The sequence below is a fragment of the Mesoplodon densirostris genome, chromosome 15 (assembly GCF_025265405.1).
Source record: "Mesoplodon densirostris isolate mMesDen1 chromosome 15, mMesDen1 primary haplotype, whole genome shotgun sequence".
NCBI lineage: Eukaryota > Metazoa > Chordata > Mammalia > Artiodactyla > Ziphiidae > Mesoplodon > Mesoplodon densirostris.
In genome coordinates, this window is record NC_082675.1 from 10,348,119 (window position 1) to 10,363,015 (window position 14,897).

General features: G+C 47.2%; 1 protein-coding gene across 1 annotated transcript in view; it reads right to left on the reverse strand.

The window, feature by feature from the left end:
- The window catches only part of CCDC60 (coiled-coil domain containing 60), a 158,654-nt gene extending 144,592 nt beyond the window's left edge, over positions 1-14,062 (reverse strand). The window contains exon 1 of the mRNA XM_060119646.1: positions 13,973-14,062. Within this exon, the coding sequence (XP_059975629.1) occupies positions 13,973-14,062 (90 nt within the window). The remainder of the gene's footprint in view (positions 1-13,972) is intronic.
- Between the last annotated feature and the right edge of the window lie 835 nt (positions 14,063-14,897).

Below are 14,897 nucleotides of genomic sequence, written 5' to 3' on the forward strand. Positions count from 1 at the left end.
CCAACACACCCTTCACTGAAACTGCATGACTTGTGGTCCTGTCAGCTGGAGACGCCTCGTGCTCTTTTGCTTTGGGCTTAAAACATTACCTGGACCATATTCTGCTATCAATCTTACCTAACGATCTGTTCACCTGAAGCGCACCATTACGGAACAGGCTCCCATTACAGTCTAGGGCAGAGGAAGGAACATTAATGAAACCAAGAGTCTGCAGGATTAGCTGGCTTGGCGATTGGTCCGAACGTCTGCCTTCCCTCAGCGTCCAAGTGGCCAGGCTGTTCTGGCGTTTTTCTTTTTCTCTTTTTAAACAGATGAAATTGCTACAATAATTAAAGAAGCTAAAAGGAAACATATGAAGAGCTAACAAATACTGTTAGGTGTCGCGATGCAAAGCGGAGGGGGGTGGGGAGAAAGAGCAGAGGGGAAAGAGTCGGCGGGGGGAGACTGGGGACAGAGGGAGACAGTGAATGCACAGCCTCCAAACCTGCAATGAAATAAAACTGCTTTTCTGCGGAGTGACATTGTTTGATGTTCCCTGAATGAGGGCTGGGTGCTTAGGGGGTGTCTGACCTGTGACCAACCTCCCCACCCCCTTCATTAGGGCCCCTACCATGGATTAAATTCAGGTCCTTTAGGAGCCAGAAGTGGCTCTCTTCCTTCACAGGCAGACAAGGAGCCATGAGGTCTGGCTTCCTTTCAAGTCAATTTGCAGCAGGACCGTGTTCTAATATCAAAAAGGAAGAAAAGGGACACCTTGTTCTGTGAGGAGCCATGAGATGGCTGCATTTGATGTGACTTCTGGGGACAGCGTGACAGCCTCCCCCAGAACACTCCGGTAACTTCTGATGCGCTCAGAAAGGCTTCGGCAACGGGGAGGATGTGGGCTGGGGGAGCGTGGTCTGGAACTGAATTTGGGGGCTTGAAAGTGAAGCCAACTCTCCATCCCAGCAAATATGAGCAGGTCTGGGCACTGTGCAGAGAGGGGAAAAAAAAAAAAGGGGGACTTTGGATCCGGACTGCTCCGGTTTTGAGTCTCGGCTTCTCCATCACACAAGTCACTTTCTGTCTCTGAGCCTCAGTTTTCTCAGCTATAAAACAGAGGTGACAACACCTTCCTCACCGGGTTGTAATGAGGCCTCAAAGTAATGTTTATGAATCACCTGGTGCACTGTGAGCTCTCAGTAAACGGGGGAATAACAAGTAAAATAGGTAATAGGAGAGTATAGACTGAGGATCCAAGATGCCATAGACATCAGACTCCAAATGAAGGCGAGAAAGACCACCTGGAAGGAATTTTTGAGGTAGCTGTAGGAGAATGGGACCCTCGATTGGTATCTACTTTGAGAATATAAAAACAGAGTGGGAAGGAAGAGAGGGATTTAGGAAGTGATTTCTTTGACAGCAGCTGCTGAGATGCTTTGAATCCTGACTCCAAAGGGAGGAGGATGCTGTATCCTTCACTTCAAACCGCATAAAAGATCGGCCTCCGTGATGCTCAAGGGCTTAAAATGTGACCCCTGCAGCTAGGGGACCAGCAAGCTGGTCTCTGACACCCTCCTGGAAAACCCAGAGGACAGAGACAGGCCGGGGAGTGCTTCTGGGGCAGGTTGGAGAGGTGGAGAATAGCTCTCTCAGCCTTTGTTTCCTCACCTGCAAAATGCGGTTAATACTGCCTACCTCTTAGTGTTGTGGAGTGAATGGAATCGGACAATTCACGGAAGGGCTTGGTTCGTGGCACACACTCGGTAATCAACCAGTCATACCAGCTATTTCTATGATCATCACCATGACTAAATAATGCGCCATATATGTAATTTCAAAACATCAACCTCATTTTTAACCTCATGGAGGATACAAAGGCACGGTTCATTTGACTGTCCACAGGAAAACCTGGACCGAATGACAATTCACAAGGAGGTAGTTTTTCTCCGTACTGACCATCTTTCTTTGACAAAAGAAAAACAAAACAAGACTGATACTGGCATTATGCGCAACATCACATGGGGGATTTATAAAGCACTGAAAGGTGGAATAACAGTAATCATAGATCAATCTCAGTTATTATTTGGACCCAGTCTTTATGGATATTATCTTGAATCCTCACAAGGTTCAATTACAGGTGAGAAAACTTAGCATCAGAGAGGTGAAGCAGAGAGCCTAAGGTCACAGAGCAGGTGAGCAGCAGCAGAACCAGGACTCAAACCCTGGAAAGATCCACGGCGCAGGTGCTATAAGTCAATCAACCCTGACCTGGGTGGTCTGGCCAGCCAAGGAAGCTCGACAATGATCCTTTATTGAGACAATTTAAATCTCAAGCCCTGGAGCCGCACAAAAAGGGAACAAGGAGGGTTATTTGTTAGTCTGAGGCGGGAAGGGAAAAGGTGAGGAGGCTAGTCAGGGTTAAAGAACCATCCAGGCTGCCTAAGCTAACGCCCATGGACGCTGAAGAATGCTCCCCCACTCCCAGCATTTTCTTATTCCCTATGAGAATGTCAGATTCATGTTCTCGCAGATTCCTTGGTATCTGTCAACAAGCACTGCGTCCTGAGTTTTGAGAGTTTTTAAAAAGGTCTAAAAATATCAGAGAAGTGGTTTGATTAGTAGATGATGGAATCAGCCAATAAGCAACAGCAACACAGGCGACAGCTACATGCTAATTGCCTCTTGGGCATTTTCTTCAAGGGCTCTTGGAAATAACACACTTTAGTCATGTTACCCTTTTGGCTGCCTTTTCCTGAATGTATAAAAAATGACTGGCATGAGAGTCATCATCTCAGGAAATGTCAGTATTTAAATGTTTTAATGCTTGATATTTTGGGGAGCCAACGGCTTCGATTCCTAAGCGGAAATATGAAGAGATAGCATTCAGTGAGCACCTACTATCTGCCAGGGGCTTTTCTGAGCGTTATCTCATTGATCCTCCCAACAGTCCTACGAAGCAAGAACTGTTATTTCCATTTGTGAGATAAGGATACTGACGCACGGAGAGTAAGCTTGCCCACGGTCACACACACAGCAAGTGTTAGAATGCTATCGCAATGTATGGCACACCGGGATGTATCTGCGAATAAAACATTTGTGGCCTTTGTCCAAGTGGAATTTACAGTTACCCAAGGGATGCGTTGTCTCACTTGGCATGTGGAGCTATCCTTGGTCCTGAGAATAGAGGCTAGAGAATATTGAACTTCTACCCAGGGCCAGGCATTGTGCTAGGCTCCGGGTATAGAACTGTGAGCAAGGCAGGGTCCTTTCCCTCAATGAACGCCAAGCCTAGGGGTGGAATCGGACAAATAAACAGACAATTATAGTCGGGGTATTTTATTTTACGTTATTTTTGATAGAAGATAAAAAATGCAGCCGGTCAGAGCCTGGATTCAGACTAGATCCATTTAACTAGATATTTACCCAAATTATTCAACCCAATTAAGCAATTTACCATTATCAACATCTCAGCCACACAGCCCCAGAACCTCATTCCTCATTAGCTGGGCCTGTCCTCCTCACCGTTTTATCCAGCAGGTCTTGACAGTGTATTGACCCAGCATCAAAATATGCCTTTCTGAGAAATGTGACTCTAATTAGAAACGGCTTATAAATCTTCATTGAAATGAGCATTATTTAGAAAGATGCATCTAAACCACATACAGGGGTTCCCCCTCCCTGCCTCGTCCTTAGCTGTGCTTCTCTTCCAGACAAGCTCACTGGCATATTGTAGCAAGAGCTCAAGAAAATGCAAATGTCCTTGTCTGTGGTCACGGGTGAAGCAGTCACGTTCTTGTTTGCATCGCCTACAGCTAAAATTGGCACTTTGCTTTTTCCGCCAGAGCCTTTCGAATACACTCTTTAAAAACTGTGCCAGCAGATACACCCTTTTAGAGAGATACTTGTCTACTGCCCCTTCTTACGGCAGCCAACCCGGCTGATCTTAAGAGCAGAGGATCTCTCTAGTTACTTGGTCCTGGATTCAAATCCTAACTCCATCACCTACTTTCCGGGTATCTCTGGGCAAGTTACAAAACTGCTCCAAGCCTCAGCTTCCTCATCTCTACCAACAGGGACAATGACAGCAACTGCCCCACAGGACTGAGGAGTTAATTTTAATAATATATGCAGAACACAGCAGATGCACAATAGATGTTTAATAAGTGGTAGCCATTACTTGCTCTCTAGAGCCATATGGCAAGGAGAGAGCCTCCAAACTGCCACGTTAAGCGAGTTCCTGGTTCTGCATATGAATATCAAGAAACCAGAGAGGTTAAGTGATTTGCCCAAAGTCACACAGCTAGGTAGGGAGAGAGCTGATATTTGGGTCAGACCTCCTAATTCCGGGCAAGGGCCACACCCACCCCACCACTGTTCAGAACCCTGGAAATATCTTGCCATGGAAAACCATAGTTTGGGGGAGGGGAGAATGTTCTAGAAGGAGGAAGAAGATGTAAGGCATGGCACCCTCAAAAACCAGTATGGCTTCCAAGTAGACCAGGTAATGAAAGATGAGGCTGGAAAAGTTGGCAGAGACCAGATCATGGAGAGCCTTTTAAACCTTATTAAAGATATTAATCTTCATTTTGAGGGCAATGGAGAGCCATTAATTGTTTTGACCAGGGAAATGACACTTGCAATGAAAGAGAATGGGTTGGAAGAAGGTCAGAGTTAAGGTAAAGAGGGCAGTTAGGAGGCTGGTGGAATAGCCCAGGCTAAAGACAAGGGCATCCTGGATCAGGTAGCATCTTTGGGGAAGGAGGCAGTGTCTATAGAGCACCTGCCCTGAGGCAGCTGTTTGAACACAAGAGGTGATGGAGGGGGAGAGATCAAAGATGAAGCTCAGGTTTCTGCCTGAAAAATTGGGTACATGATGGCATCATTTATTTAAATGGGGAATGTTTCACCATCAGATAAGCATTCAGCTAGGGAAAGGTATTCAGGACTTCAGTAGCCCTGTACTGCCATGGTTCTCAACCTGGGACAACTTTGGCCCCCAGGGGACATTTGGTAATATCTTGATGCATTTTTGGTTGTCACAACTGGCATCTAATGGCTAGAGACCAGGGATGCTGCTCAATATCCTGCAATGCACAGGACAGCCTATGGGTCCCAAATGTCAATGGTGTCAAGGTTGGGAAACGCTACTCTGCTGAAATTCAAATTCTTAGAAGAAGTAAAATATTAGAGCTTTCTAGTTATTGAAAGGATTCATGGAGCTAAGTCCTCCCTAATTTGACAACCCTCCAGGGTAGAAACTTGGATAACTTTGTGTATGGAGAAGGAGAGTATGTAAAGATTTATCTACCGGAGCTCTGTGGGAGAGCATCTGGTCAGACAGGGTACCAAGAAAGAACTCGTTCCCTGGTGGAGAATGGCAATACACCCCCCTCACCCTGATGCATTAGAAAATAAGTTCCAGCCATGGTTCAGTGTCTCATATCGCCCCAAGTTCACATCCAGCCAACATTGAAGATGCAGATCAGATGGCTTCACTGTACCTTTCTTCCTATGATAGAACTGGTTTCTATCTCCAAGCTCTTAAATATTTTTCACTTTTCTTTTTGGTACTTCTTATTTGCCATCTTGATTCATGGTTATTTATGAATTTGCTCTCCAACAGAATTGTGGGTTTCTGGAGAGAAGCCTCCAGGTCTGATTCACATTAATGCCTCTAAAACATCTGTCACATATACTTAATAGACACCCCAGAAGGTGACCTTGACCCTGTACTAGGCTACAATGGGGCGTCACTTTGTTTTTTCTGTTACTGAGCTACAGCCAACCACGGACCCCTTGAAGCCCCTAACAATACTGAACCCATTCCAGAAACCATCCCAGCTGTATAATCTTCCCACTTTGTGAAATCCAGAAATCCCAGGACAATTCCAGGCTTGCAAGTAGATCACCAGACATAGCTAATTTTTTTTTTTTTTTTTTTTTTTTTTTTTTTTTTTTTTTTTGCGGTACGCGGGCCTCTCACTGCTGTGGCCTCTCCCGTTGCGGAGCACAGGCTCCGGACGCGCAGGCTCAGCGGCCATGGCTCACGGTTGCTCCGCGACATGTGGGATCTTCCCGGACTGGGGCATGAACCCGTGTCCCCTGCATCGGCAGGCAGACTCTCAACCACTGCACCACCAGGGAAGCCCCAGACATAGCTAATTTTTGAGTTATTAAATAAAACTGCCTAATGCATAAATTCCAACTTAGACAGAAGTACATTAGATCAAAGTTGAGCCCGCAAGAAATTTTCTCGGCAGAGTTTGAAAACAGGAATTCAGAAGGGAAAATGCCACCATCTCATTACAGAAGGTATCCCATTACTGGTGATTATGATTTTGAATTTAACTGTCAGAAAGATCTCTGAGAAAAATATGTTGATTTGTTCAGCCCAAGCAAGGTTTAATTGGCTTCTGTCAGATTTTATGTAAGTGCTACTAGCCACTGAACCCCACATGGATTCTGCAGCTTTTGAATTTAACAGCTGAAGGCTGAGTCTTTTAGAGCCTGCAGGAATGCTGAAAAGGGGCCAAGAATAGGTCTTTTTCTACAGTTGTGCAAAGGCTTGTCTAACCAGAGATTCTTCAAGCCCCCTGCTCCCCAAACGGTGAAAACACAGGAGGGTAGGAATAAAGATGGTGCATATTCCACTGTCTTGGCTCTCCATGTTATTCCCTGTAAGTGTATTTTTCAGAATTTCCGGAAGGTTGTCCCATGTTATTGTCTTTTCACTTCTGTATCCTCGACACCTAGAATCATGCTTAGCACATACCTGGAGCTCAGTAAATATCAGTTGAATGAGTGAATGTTTCTTTTGGCAGCCTCTACCCCTGCCTTGACCCCCACAGCTCTTTGGTGGATTCTGTGCTGTTTTTTAAAGTACTACTGTGGGGCTTCCCTGGTGGCCAATGCGGGGACATGGGTTCGAGCCCTGGTCTAGGAAGATCCCACATGCCGCGGAGCAACTAAGCCCGTGCACCACGACTACTGAGCCTGCGCTCTGCAGCCTGCGTGCCTAGAGCCCGTGCTCCGCAACAAAGAGAAGCCACCGCAAGGAGAAGCCCGTGCACCACAACGAACAGTAGCCCCCGCTCATCACAACTAGAGAAAGCCTGCGCGCAGCAACGAAGACCCAACGCAGCCAAAAATAAATAAAATAAAAAATAAATTTCTATAAAATAAATAAAGTATCACTATGGACAAGTGCCCTTGACATTCCTAAGCAGTTGTGGTACAGGCTAGGGGATGTCTCTCTTTTTTAGGTTACTGTATTGCTTGGGACCCCCAATGTCTGATTTTTTGTGAAGTCATTTGTGCCAGTTATTGTTGATCAGTCAACCAGACACCCATCTCCAGTACCTTCACCTGTCTCTTGCCCCTGCTTTCCACACTCAGGTTAGAGAAACATTTTCCCAGCCATTCTTACAGTTAAGAAAAGGCAGGTGACACTGCTCTGGCAAATGAGACATAAGAGGAAATATGCTGGGAAGTTTCCTGGAAATCAGGCAAACCTTATTTGCCTCATAAACGGGGCAAAAATAGCTCTTACCCTCCATTTTTTCCTCTTTCTACTGGAATATGAATGTAATGGCTGGAGCTGGGGCAGCCATTCTGTGACCATGAGGGAAAAGAGCCTGCCAGTCCCAACATTAGTGAGGTCTTCCTGAACCACCGGCAGGAATACAGCTCCAGACTTCTTACGTGAGAAAAATAAATTCACATTTGTTTATGTCACTGCTTTTCGGTTTTTCTCTTACTTGCAGCCAAGAATGATCCTAATTGATACACAGGGTTTTCCTTTTTTCTTACTTCCTTCTGGTTCTCAATGGGACTCAAACATGAGCAATGGGACTGGGCTGAAAGTTAAATCCAAGGGACTTAAATCATGCTCGGGGCACTGACTTTCCTACAACTAGGATTTTTAAACTGGGTCAAGCATTTCTGCCATCAGAATGAACTCTCTCCTGCAAGGCACTTCATCCTTCAAAAAAATATACTCTCACACCAGTTCTTAAAAATATCCCTAGACTTGCTTCTTCTCCTCTACCCTTAAACAGGGACTTGGCCTCACTAATGAGGGACCCCTGCTCTGTGACTTTACAGTTCATACTCAGCTTTCTCCAGACTTCATATCTGGGCTATGTCTTCAAAATGGTAATGGAGGCACATGTGTCCAGTCAGAGAAGAGAGAGGAGCATGAGTCCTAATAATAACAACTGTCATCGCTTAGTGGGGAGTTCACTGTGTGCCAAGTACCGTGCTCGGTGTTTCAGATGCATTATTTTATTTAATCCTTCCAAAAGATGTATGTAGCAGATCGTATCATTATTCAGCCTATTTCACAGAACCTCATGTTAGTGTCAAAGAGGGGACTCGAGCCCACCTCGTCTGATTTCAAAGGCAGAGCTCCTACCTGGTCAGCAGGTTTGCATCACGTCAACCAGACTCTCTGATGCGTTTCTTCGACCACTCCTCTCCCCGCCCTCACCTCCCCATGCGCAAGCAGCTGCCTCTTCGCAAATGAGTGAAAGAGCTCGCTTCATTTTGTCCGGCATAAAGAAAGTGCCTATCATTCTTCCTGTGTCAGGAGGTAATGAACACACGCCTTCCCCGCACCCTGACTTATCATGGAGGGAGCCGACTGTCACACGGGCCAGCAATTAGACACAGCAAGATTTGCCAGAGGCAAGCATCACCAGTCCAAAGCGCCAGGGCATAAAGAAGACAAGACAAAACAAAGCAACAACTTAGATTCTGCCATTGTCTCAATGCAGTAACAATGAAGCCAGAAGAATCCCTTGGACAGAGAAAAGGGCTCATTACTATTTTCCTGGCCTGAGTCACGAGTTATAATAAACATGAAGGTGCCGCTGGCTGGGATTCTTCAGAACTGAATCTCAAGTGGTTGTCAGATCTTTTAGTTTATTTTTCAAGGTAATCATTGATGCAGTGCGGGGGTGGGGGGGTGCAGTCTCCGTGATTAGAGGCCAGAGAAATTACCCAGCACTGAGCCCACTTCGAACAAAGACCAATGACTCACCACTTACATCTTCAGGCCACAAGCTCTCCTATCTGGACAAAGAGGAAAATCGTTTCATGTTTGCGGTGGACATGTATTGTGCTGGGAGTCGAGGTTTCTCTTGTTAGAGGAAACCTTTCCTTTTCTGATTCCAGGCAGACCAGCTGGATAGTGGGCTGAACTTCTGAGACCTTTTCTGAGAAACTCCATTCTCATCACAGGGGTGGTGGCAGTGAGGCGATAAGAGGGTGGATGGTAGGGGACGGGGGTCAGTGATGATCAGGCCAAGGTCTTCTCCATACACAGGACTCTGCAGAGCTTTCCCCCTTCTCCCTGAACCTGCCAACTTAGCTCTCAGCAGAGAACTAGACCCTGGCACTCTTCAAGCCTCAGTCTACTCAGATGCAAAAGGAGGTAATAACTACACCTCTATCACAGAGTCAATTAAAAGATCAAACCACACCATGTCATAATGGCTAACATTTCATAGTATTTACTCTGTGCTAGGCCCTGTTCTAAGAGCTTTACCCATATTAACTCACCTAATCCCCACAGAACCCTATGAGACAGGAGCATTTTTAGCTGGATTTCATCCATTCTAAGATGAACATTTTCTTTCCCCATTTCAACATCTCTGAAACTGGGGCACTTCTTATAATTGAAAGTAGGTCATAGTTTAATCAGTAGAGTTTTCTTTCTTAGTGGCACTCACACAATATTGTGATACCTCTTTTTTTTTTTTTTTTTTTTTTTTTTTTTTGCGGTATGCGGGCCTCTCACTGTTGTGGCCTCCCCCGTTGCGGAGCACAGGCTCCGGACGCGCAGGCTCCGGACGCGCAGGCTCCGGACGCGCAGGCTCAGCGGCCATGGCTCACGGGCCCAGCCGCTCCGCGGCATATGGGATCCTCCCAGACCGGGGCACGAACCCGTATCCCCTGCATCGGCAGGCGGACTCTCAACCACTTGCGCCACCAGGGAGGCCCTGTGATACCTCTTGAAACGGAAGATGTCTTAGATAAAACACAATGTGACTGTTTCACAGAGGAGGAAACTGAGGCACAGAGAGGCACTGATTTGCTCAAGGCCCCCCACATAGCTGAGTGTCAGAGTTGGGGGTCTGAACCCATGTTGTTTGCTGAAGAATCTCTCTCTCTTTTTAAAAATTTATTTATTTTAATTTATTTATTTTTGGCTGCATTGGGTCTTTGTTGCTGCATGCGGTCTTTCTCTAGTTGCGGCGAGCGGAGGCTACTCTTTGTTGTGGTGCGCGGGCTTCTCATTGCGGTGGCTTCTCTTGTTGCGGAGCACGGGCTCTAGACGCACAGGCTTCAGTAGTTGTGGCACGCAGGCTCAGTAGTTGTGGTTCACGGGCTTAGTTGCTCCGAGGCATGTGGGATCTTCCCAGACCAGGGCTCGAACCCGTGTCCCCTGCATCGGCAGGCGGACTCTCAACCACTGCGCCACCAGGGAAGCCCCCTTTTTTAAAAAAATTAATTTATTTTTGAGAACCTCCTCTTTTAATCACTAAGCTAGGATATCACCAAAGCACCCAGTCTAGCTCCCGGCTGTTTCAGGATCTGCCCAAACTAAGGCTGCTTCTTTCCTCTCTGCCACCAAGAGACAGAGCTTATGTAAAGGACTCCACACCTTTAGAGTTGTTGCCGTTCCTGCATTTCCATTCTAGAACACGGAGGGGGGCGTTCTAAGTGCCCCTCTCTTTTTGAGTCTCTTCTAAAGAAGAAAATGTGGGTCCGTGATAATCTACACATGTCCTGCTCCCTCCCTCCCCCATGGCTAAGCCCATCAGATTTCTCTTTTGCTTCCTTGGGCAACAAAGGGAAAAGGAACTCCCTAAACAGATTAGGGCGCCTGACTTAGGGCAGGCTAGAAGGTTTCCTCAACAAAAGACGTTCAAGCAGGGGATTTGCATACATTATTTATACTCCTTCCATCGAAAAATCTACATGAAGATGCTGTGCAAGGAAAGGTCCCATCATAACATTAGTTATGATAAAGCAACTTCCATCCCCAGGAGAAGGAAAACGGCCAGCTTCAGCAGGCTGCAGGACCCTTTGGGGGTTTCCCCACAAGTGTCACCTATTACACTAGCGCACGGTGGACTCACAGGAAGTGGCATTTCCAAGTAGCCCAGCTGGTCTCACCTTCCTCCTCTACAAGCCAGATCTTTCCTCGGATCACTCCTCAATGGACATTTACCTGGCTGCCTGGCATTTGTTACTCTCTCTCTCTTTTTTTTTTTTTTTTTCTTTTTTTTTGCAGTACACGGGCCTCTCACTGTTGTGGCCTCTCCCATTGCGGAGCACAGGCTCCAGACGCGCAGGCTCAGCGACCATGGCTCACGGGCCCAGCCGCTCCGTGGCATGTGGGATCCTCCCGGACCGGGGCACGAACCCATGTCCCGAATCGGCAGGCGGACTCTCAACCACTGTGCCACCAGGGAAGCCCTGTTACTCTCTTTTTATGTGGCATTCCTCTGTTCCCCAGCCCTGCCCTGCCCCCAACCAACAAACCTGAAAACTTTCTGAAGCCAGTGAGTGTGCCTTATACCTTCCCTTTGCATCCCCCGTGGCGTGTGCTAACCACTCTCGCCGTCTGCTTAGCATGCTGAGGCAGGGAGGGCGTGAACTCTCAAGCCAGAGAACTCTGATTTCAAACCATTGCTCTGTGCCTTGCTGACTGGGTGTCCTTGGGTAAAGGACCTGTCCTCAGTGGGCCTTGGTATTGCCACCTATCTCATGAGGAGGTGACAGTTCATACCTCCAAGTGTTCTGGATGGTTCTGAAATATCACATGTAAAGACTTGAGCTCAGAACCTGGCACGTGGTGAATATTCAAAACATGCCAACCATCATCATTATTATCGCCACTGGTATTAGTGTGTTAAACCAATGAAACTGCAATTTGTTCTTAGTGTGATTTACACCAGAAGTTGATTCTAACCTCTACATATTTTCTTGTGACTGGCCACTTTCTAGTCAGTCTGCTTTAGATTAATCAACGCTTTACGGTAGCTCTAAAAAGTTGACATTTCTGAAGGCGTGATACTTCAAATGTGAGCCAGGGACACCCTAGGGTCTTCATTATTTTCTAGCCAGTGAGGCGGGGGCAGCAGGATTTCCATGAGTTTTGTGCCTGAGGTCGTGTTTATCCAACAGTTCCCTGGAAGCCTGCTTCCCATCTCTTGACCTCCTGGAGTCCCACCTGTCCTCCTCTCAAGAAAAAGATGATCATTTCAACCTCTGCATCTTCCTCCACCTTCCTCAATCTCTCTAACCCAAGATGGAAAACTCTATTGCATTTACTTGGCTACATGACCTCTTCCCTCCCCAATCTCCCCCCACACTCACCCCACACATGAGTCCGAGTTACCTGTCCTCTGCATTCCCTCGACACCCAATGATACATCCCCAGCACATCATTAATCATCCTGCATTACAATGATCTGTTTCTTATCTCTTTTACTTCCCATCCCAAACAGACACACTACAGATTGTGAAAATCTTTAAGGCAAGTCTCGCTTTTCACAAGAGCAGGTATGTAGCACACAACAGAAATTCAGTAAGTGTTTGCTAAATGAATGAAACCATGTAACGAAAATCTAGGAAGTGCTAACTATGTGTAAGATGCTATTCTCAGGAGTTTTGGACATATCATTGAATGCTCACAGCAACCCCATTTGACAGACGGCCACACTGAAGCAGAGAAGTTCTGTAACTTGCCCAAGGTCACAGAGCTGCCAAGCGGCAGATCCAAGGTTCACACCAGGCTATTTGGGTCCACGGCCCACATGCTCACACGCATCGCCGCTTCTGAAATATCTACCTCATTCCTCGTTCCTTCCTTGCTTCCCTTCCCCCAGTGCTATGCTGGGAAGTTTGTTCCCAGAGGGGGCTGCTCTGGATAAAACCCACTTCCGGGTAGCTTTTTGAGACAAAAGGAGACACGTGAAGACTGCATCTTGAAGAGCGAGCTCATTAAGAGGTCTGAGCAATGAGGGGTGCAAACAGCTGTGTCAATTCTTAGGAAATATCAATAGAAGCTCAGGAACGCTTTGGACCACCACGTAGGCACGGGTGAGTTTCTCTTCTGTGCCCTGACTTCCTCCCAGGCCCTCCTTCCTAGGGCAGGACCTTGAGCCACAAGATATGCCCCTGCGCGTGGACCGCTGTGGGCCAGTAATTGCCTTTGACCCTCTCCCACTGTTCAGCTACCTTGGCCAATTAGTGGTGATATGGGGGTTCGCAGATACAATAACAAAGACACGCTTAACAAAGACATAACAGGCCTGCCCAGTTGTGATCATTTAAAAACAGAAACAACTTGACTCCGACACTAAACACATACTGATTTTTCTGTCTTTCAAACCAACAACAGTATTTCTTGTCCCATTTACACATTATCAAGTGTTAGCATCGCCATGAACAATTTCCGCACCTTAGTCCTCACACTGTTTCTGCCTAGTTGGTGTTCCTGTTCTCATTTTGCAGACACGAGCGAATAAAGGCTCAGAGATGCTAAGCAATTTATCTAATCTCAAGAGCTGCTGAGACGCAAAGTCAGGCTTCAAACCCCAAAGTCTTGACACCGTAGTCTCCACAAAGAGAGAGGATGTGGACGTACCCTAAGCCCAGCAGATCTCTGAAAATAATTTCTTCGATGGCAAACCTACAATTCATCTTAATTTTTTCCTGATGTTCTACAGTGTCACTGCCGATTTATTCCCTCATTTTGGAATTACTGGCTAATTGGATGGCCCAGCTCCCCGCTCTGGCTGGCGTTTTCAGTCTTCACGAGTAACCAACCACTGATAGCAACGCGGATGTTTCTCGACAATTTAATTACACCGTGATTCTTCTCCCCCACCCCATCCCGTCCCTTGTTGGTCTGGAGGCTAATTCCTATTTTTCGTCTTGAAAACACGACTGCTTTCACGAGAGAGGGGAGACTCACCTGCGTTAGAAGATCTGAGGCATAAAAGGGCCAGAGGGCCCCCGAGGCAGGGGAACTCTGTATCTTCTTGGTGGCTGGTACCCTGGTCATCTTGGAAATCCTTCAGGCTTCCCTGTGTCCCCCAGGGAAGATGTATGTGTGTGTTTTCTTCCAGAATCTTCTACCTCAGCAGTCACTGGTGTCGGGGGCTCCAGCAATTTCTCCCCGACTCGCAGGTCCTAAAGACACAGACTCCAGACAGGTTTCTGACTGGGGAGGAATGGGAAAGCAAGTCTTCTGGGTTCCCCACCGACAGGATAAGGAAGTCCCGGCAGGGTGAAATCAGGCAAGCCTGGACTTACTTTTTAGACAGTCACAAACTTTTATGAGTTTTTCCCCGTTTGGGAAGGGGATGTCTTTGTCTTCTAGAAACAAAAATATGAACTAAAAAAGTAAAACTCCACTGACAAAGTCTGAGGGGGGCCCATGGAGGGGCCCGCAGACACCCATCCTGAGGCTGAGCGCCCGCGGAGAGGGAGCGAAAGCCGCGGCTAACTGCAAAGCCGGGGGCCCACTCGGTCGCCTGGCAACGGCACGCCCCGTGGAGGGCTTCCTCATTGGCTGGGCTTGGTGGGGGCGGGGTCGCGAACTCTCCCAAGCCATTGGGTCCGTGGCTGGGAGCGGGCGGCTGGCCGGGGAGCCACTTTCTCCAAACTCTGGTTTTTCCTCTCAGGCCTGAGGACCTTGACCCTTTGTCTCCGTCTAACTACAAGCGACTCCTTCCTTCCAAACTCCCCCGTCCTGCCATAGCCCGCCAGTGATTTCCTGTGCCTTGGGGTGGGTAGATCAATGTGGGCCTTTAGCCCCGCAATTACTTTAACCTGAGATTTCTCTCCTTTATCCACCTGACAAATACACTTATTCATCCTTCAAATCCCTCATACAC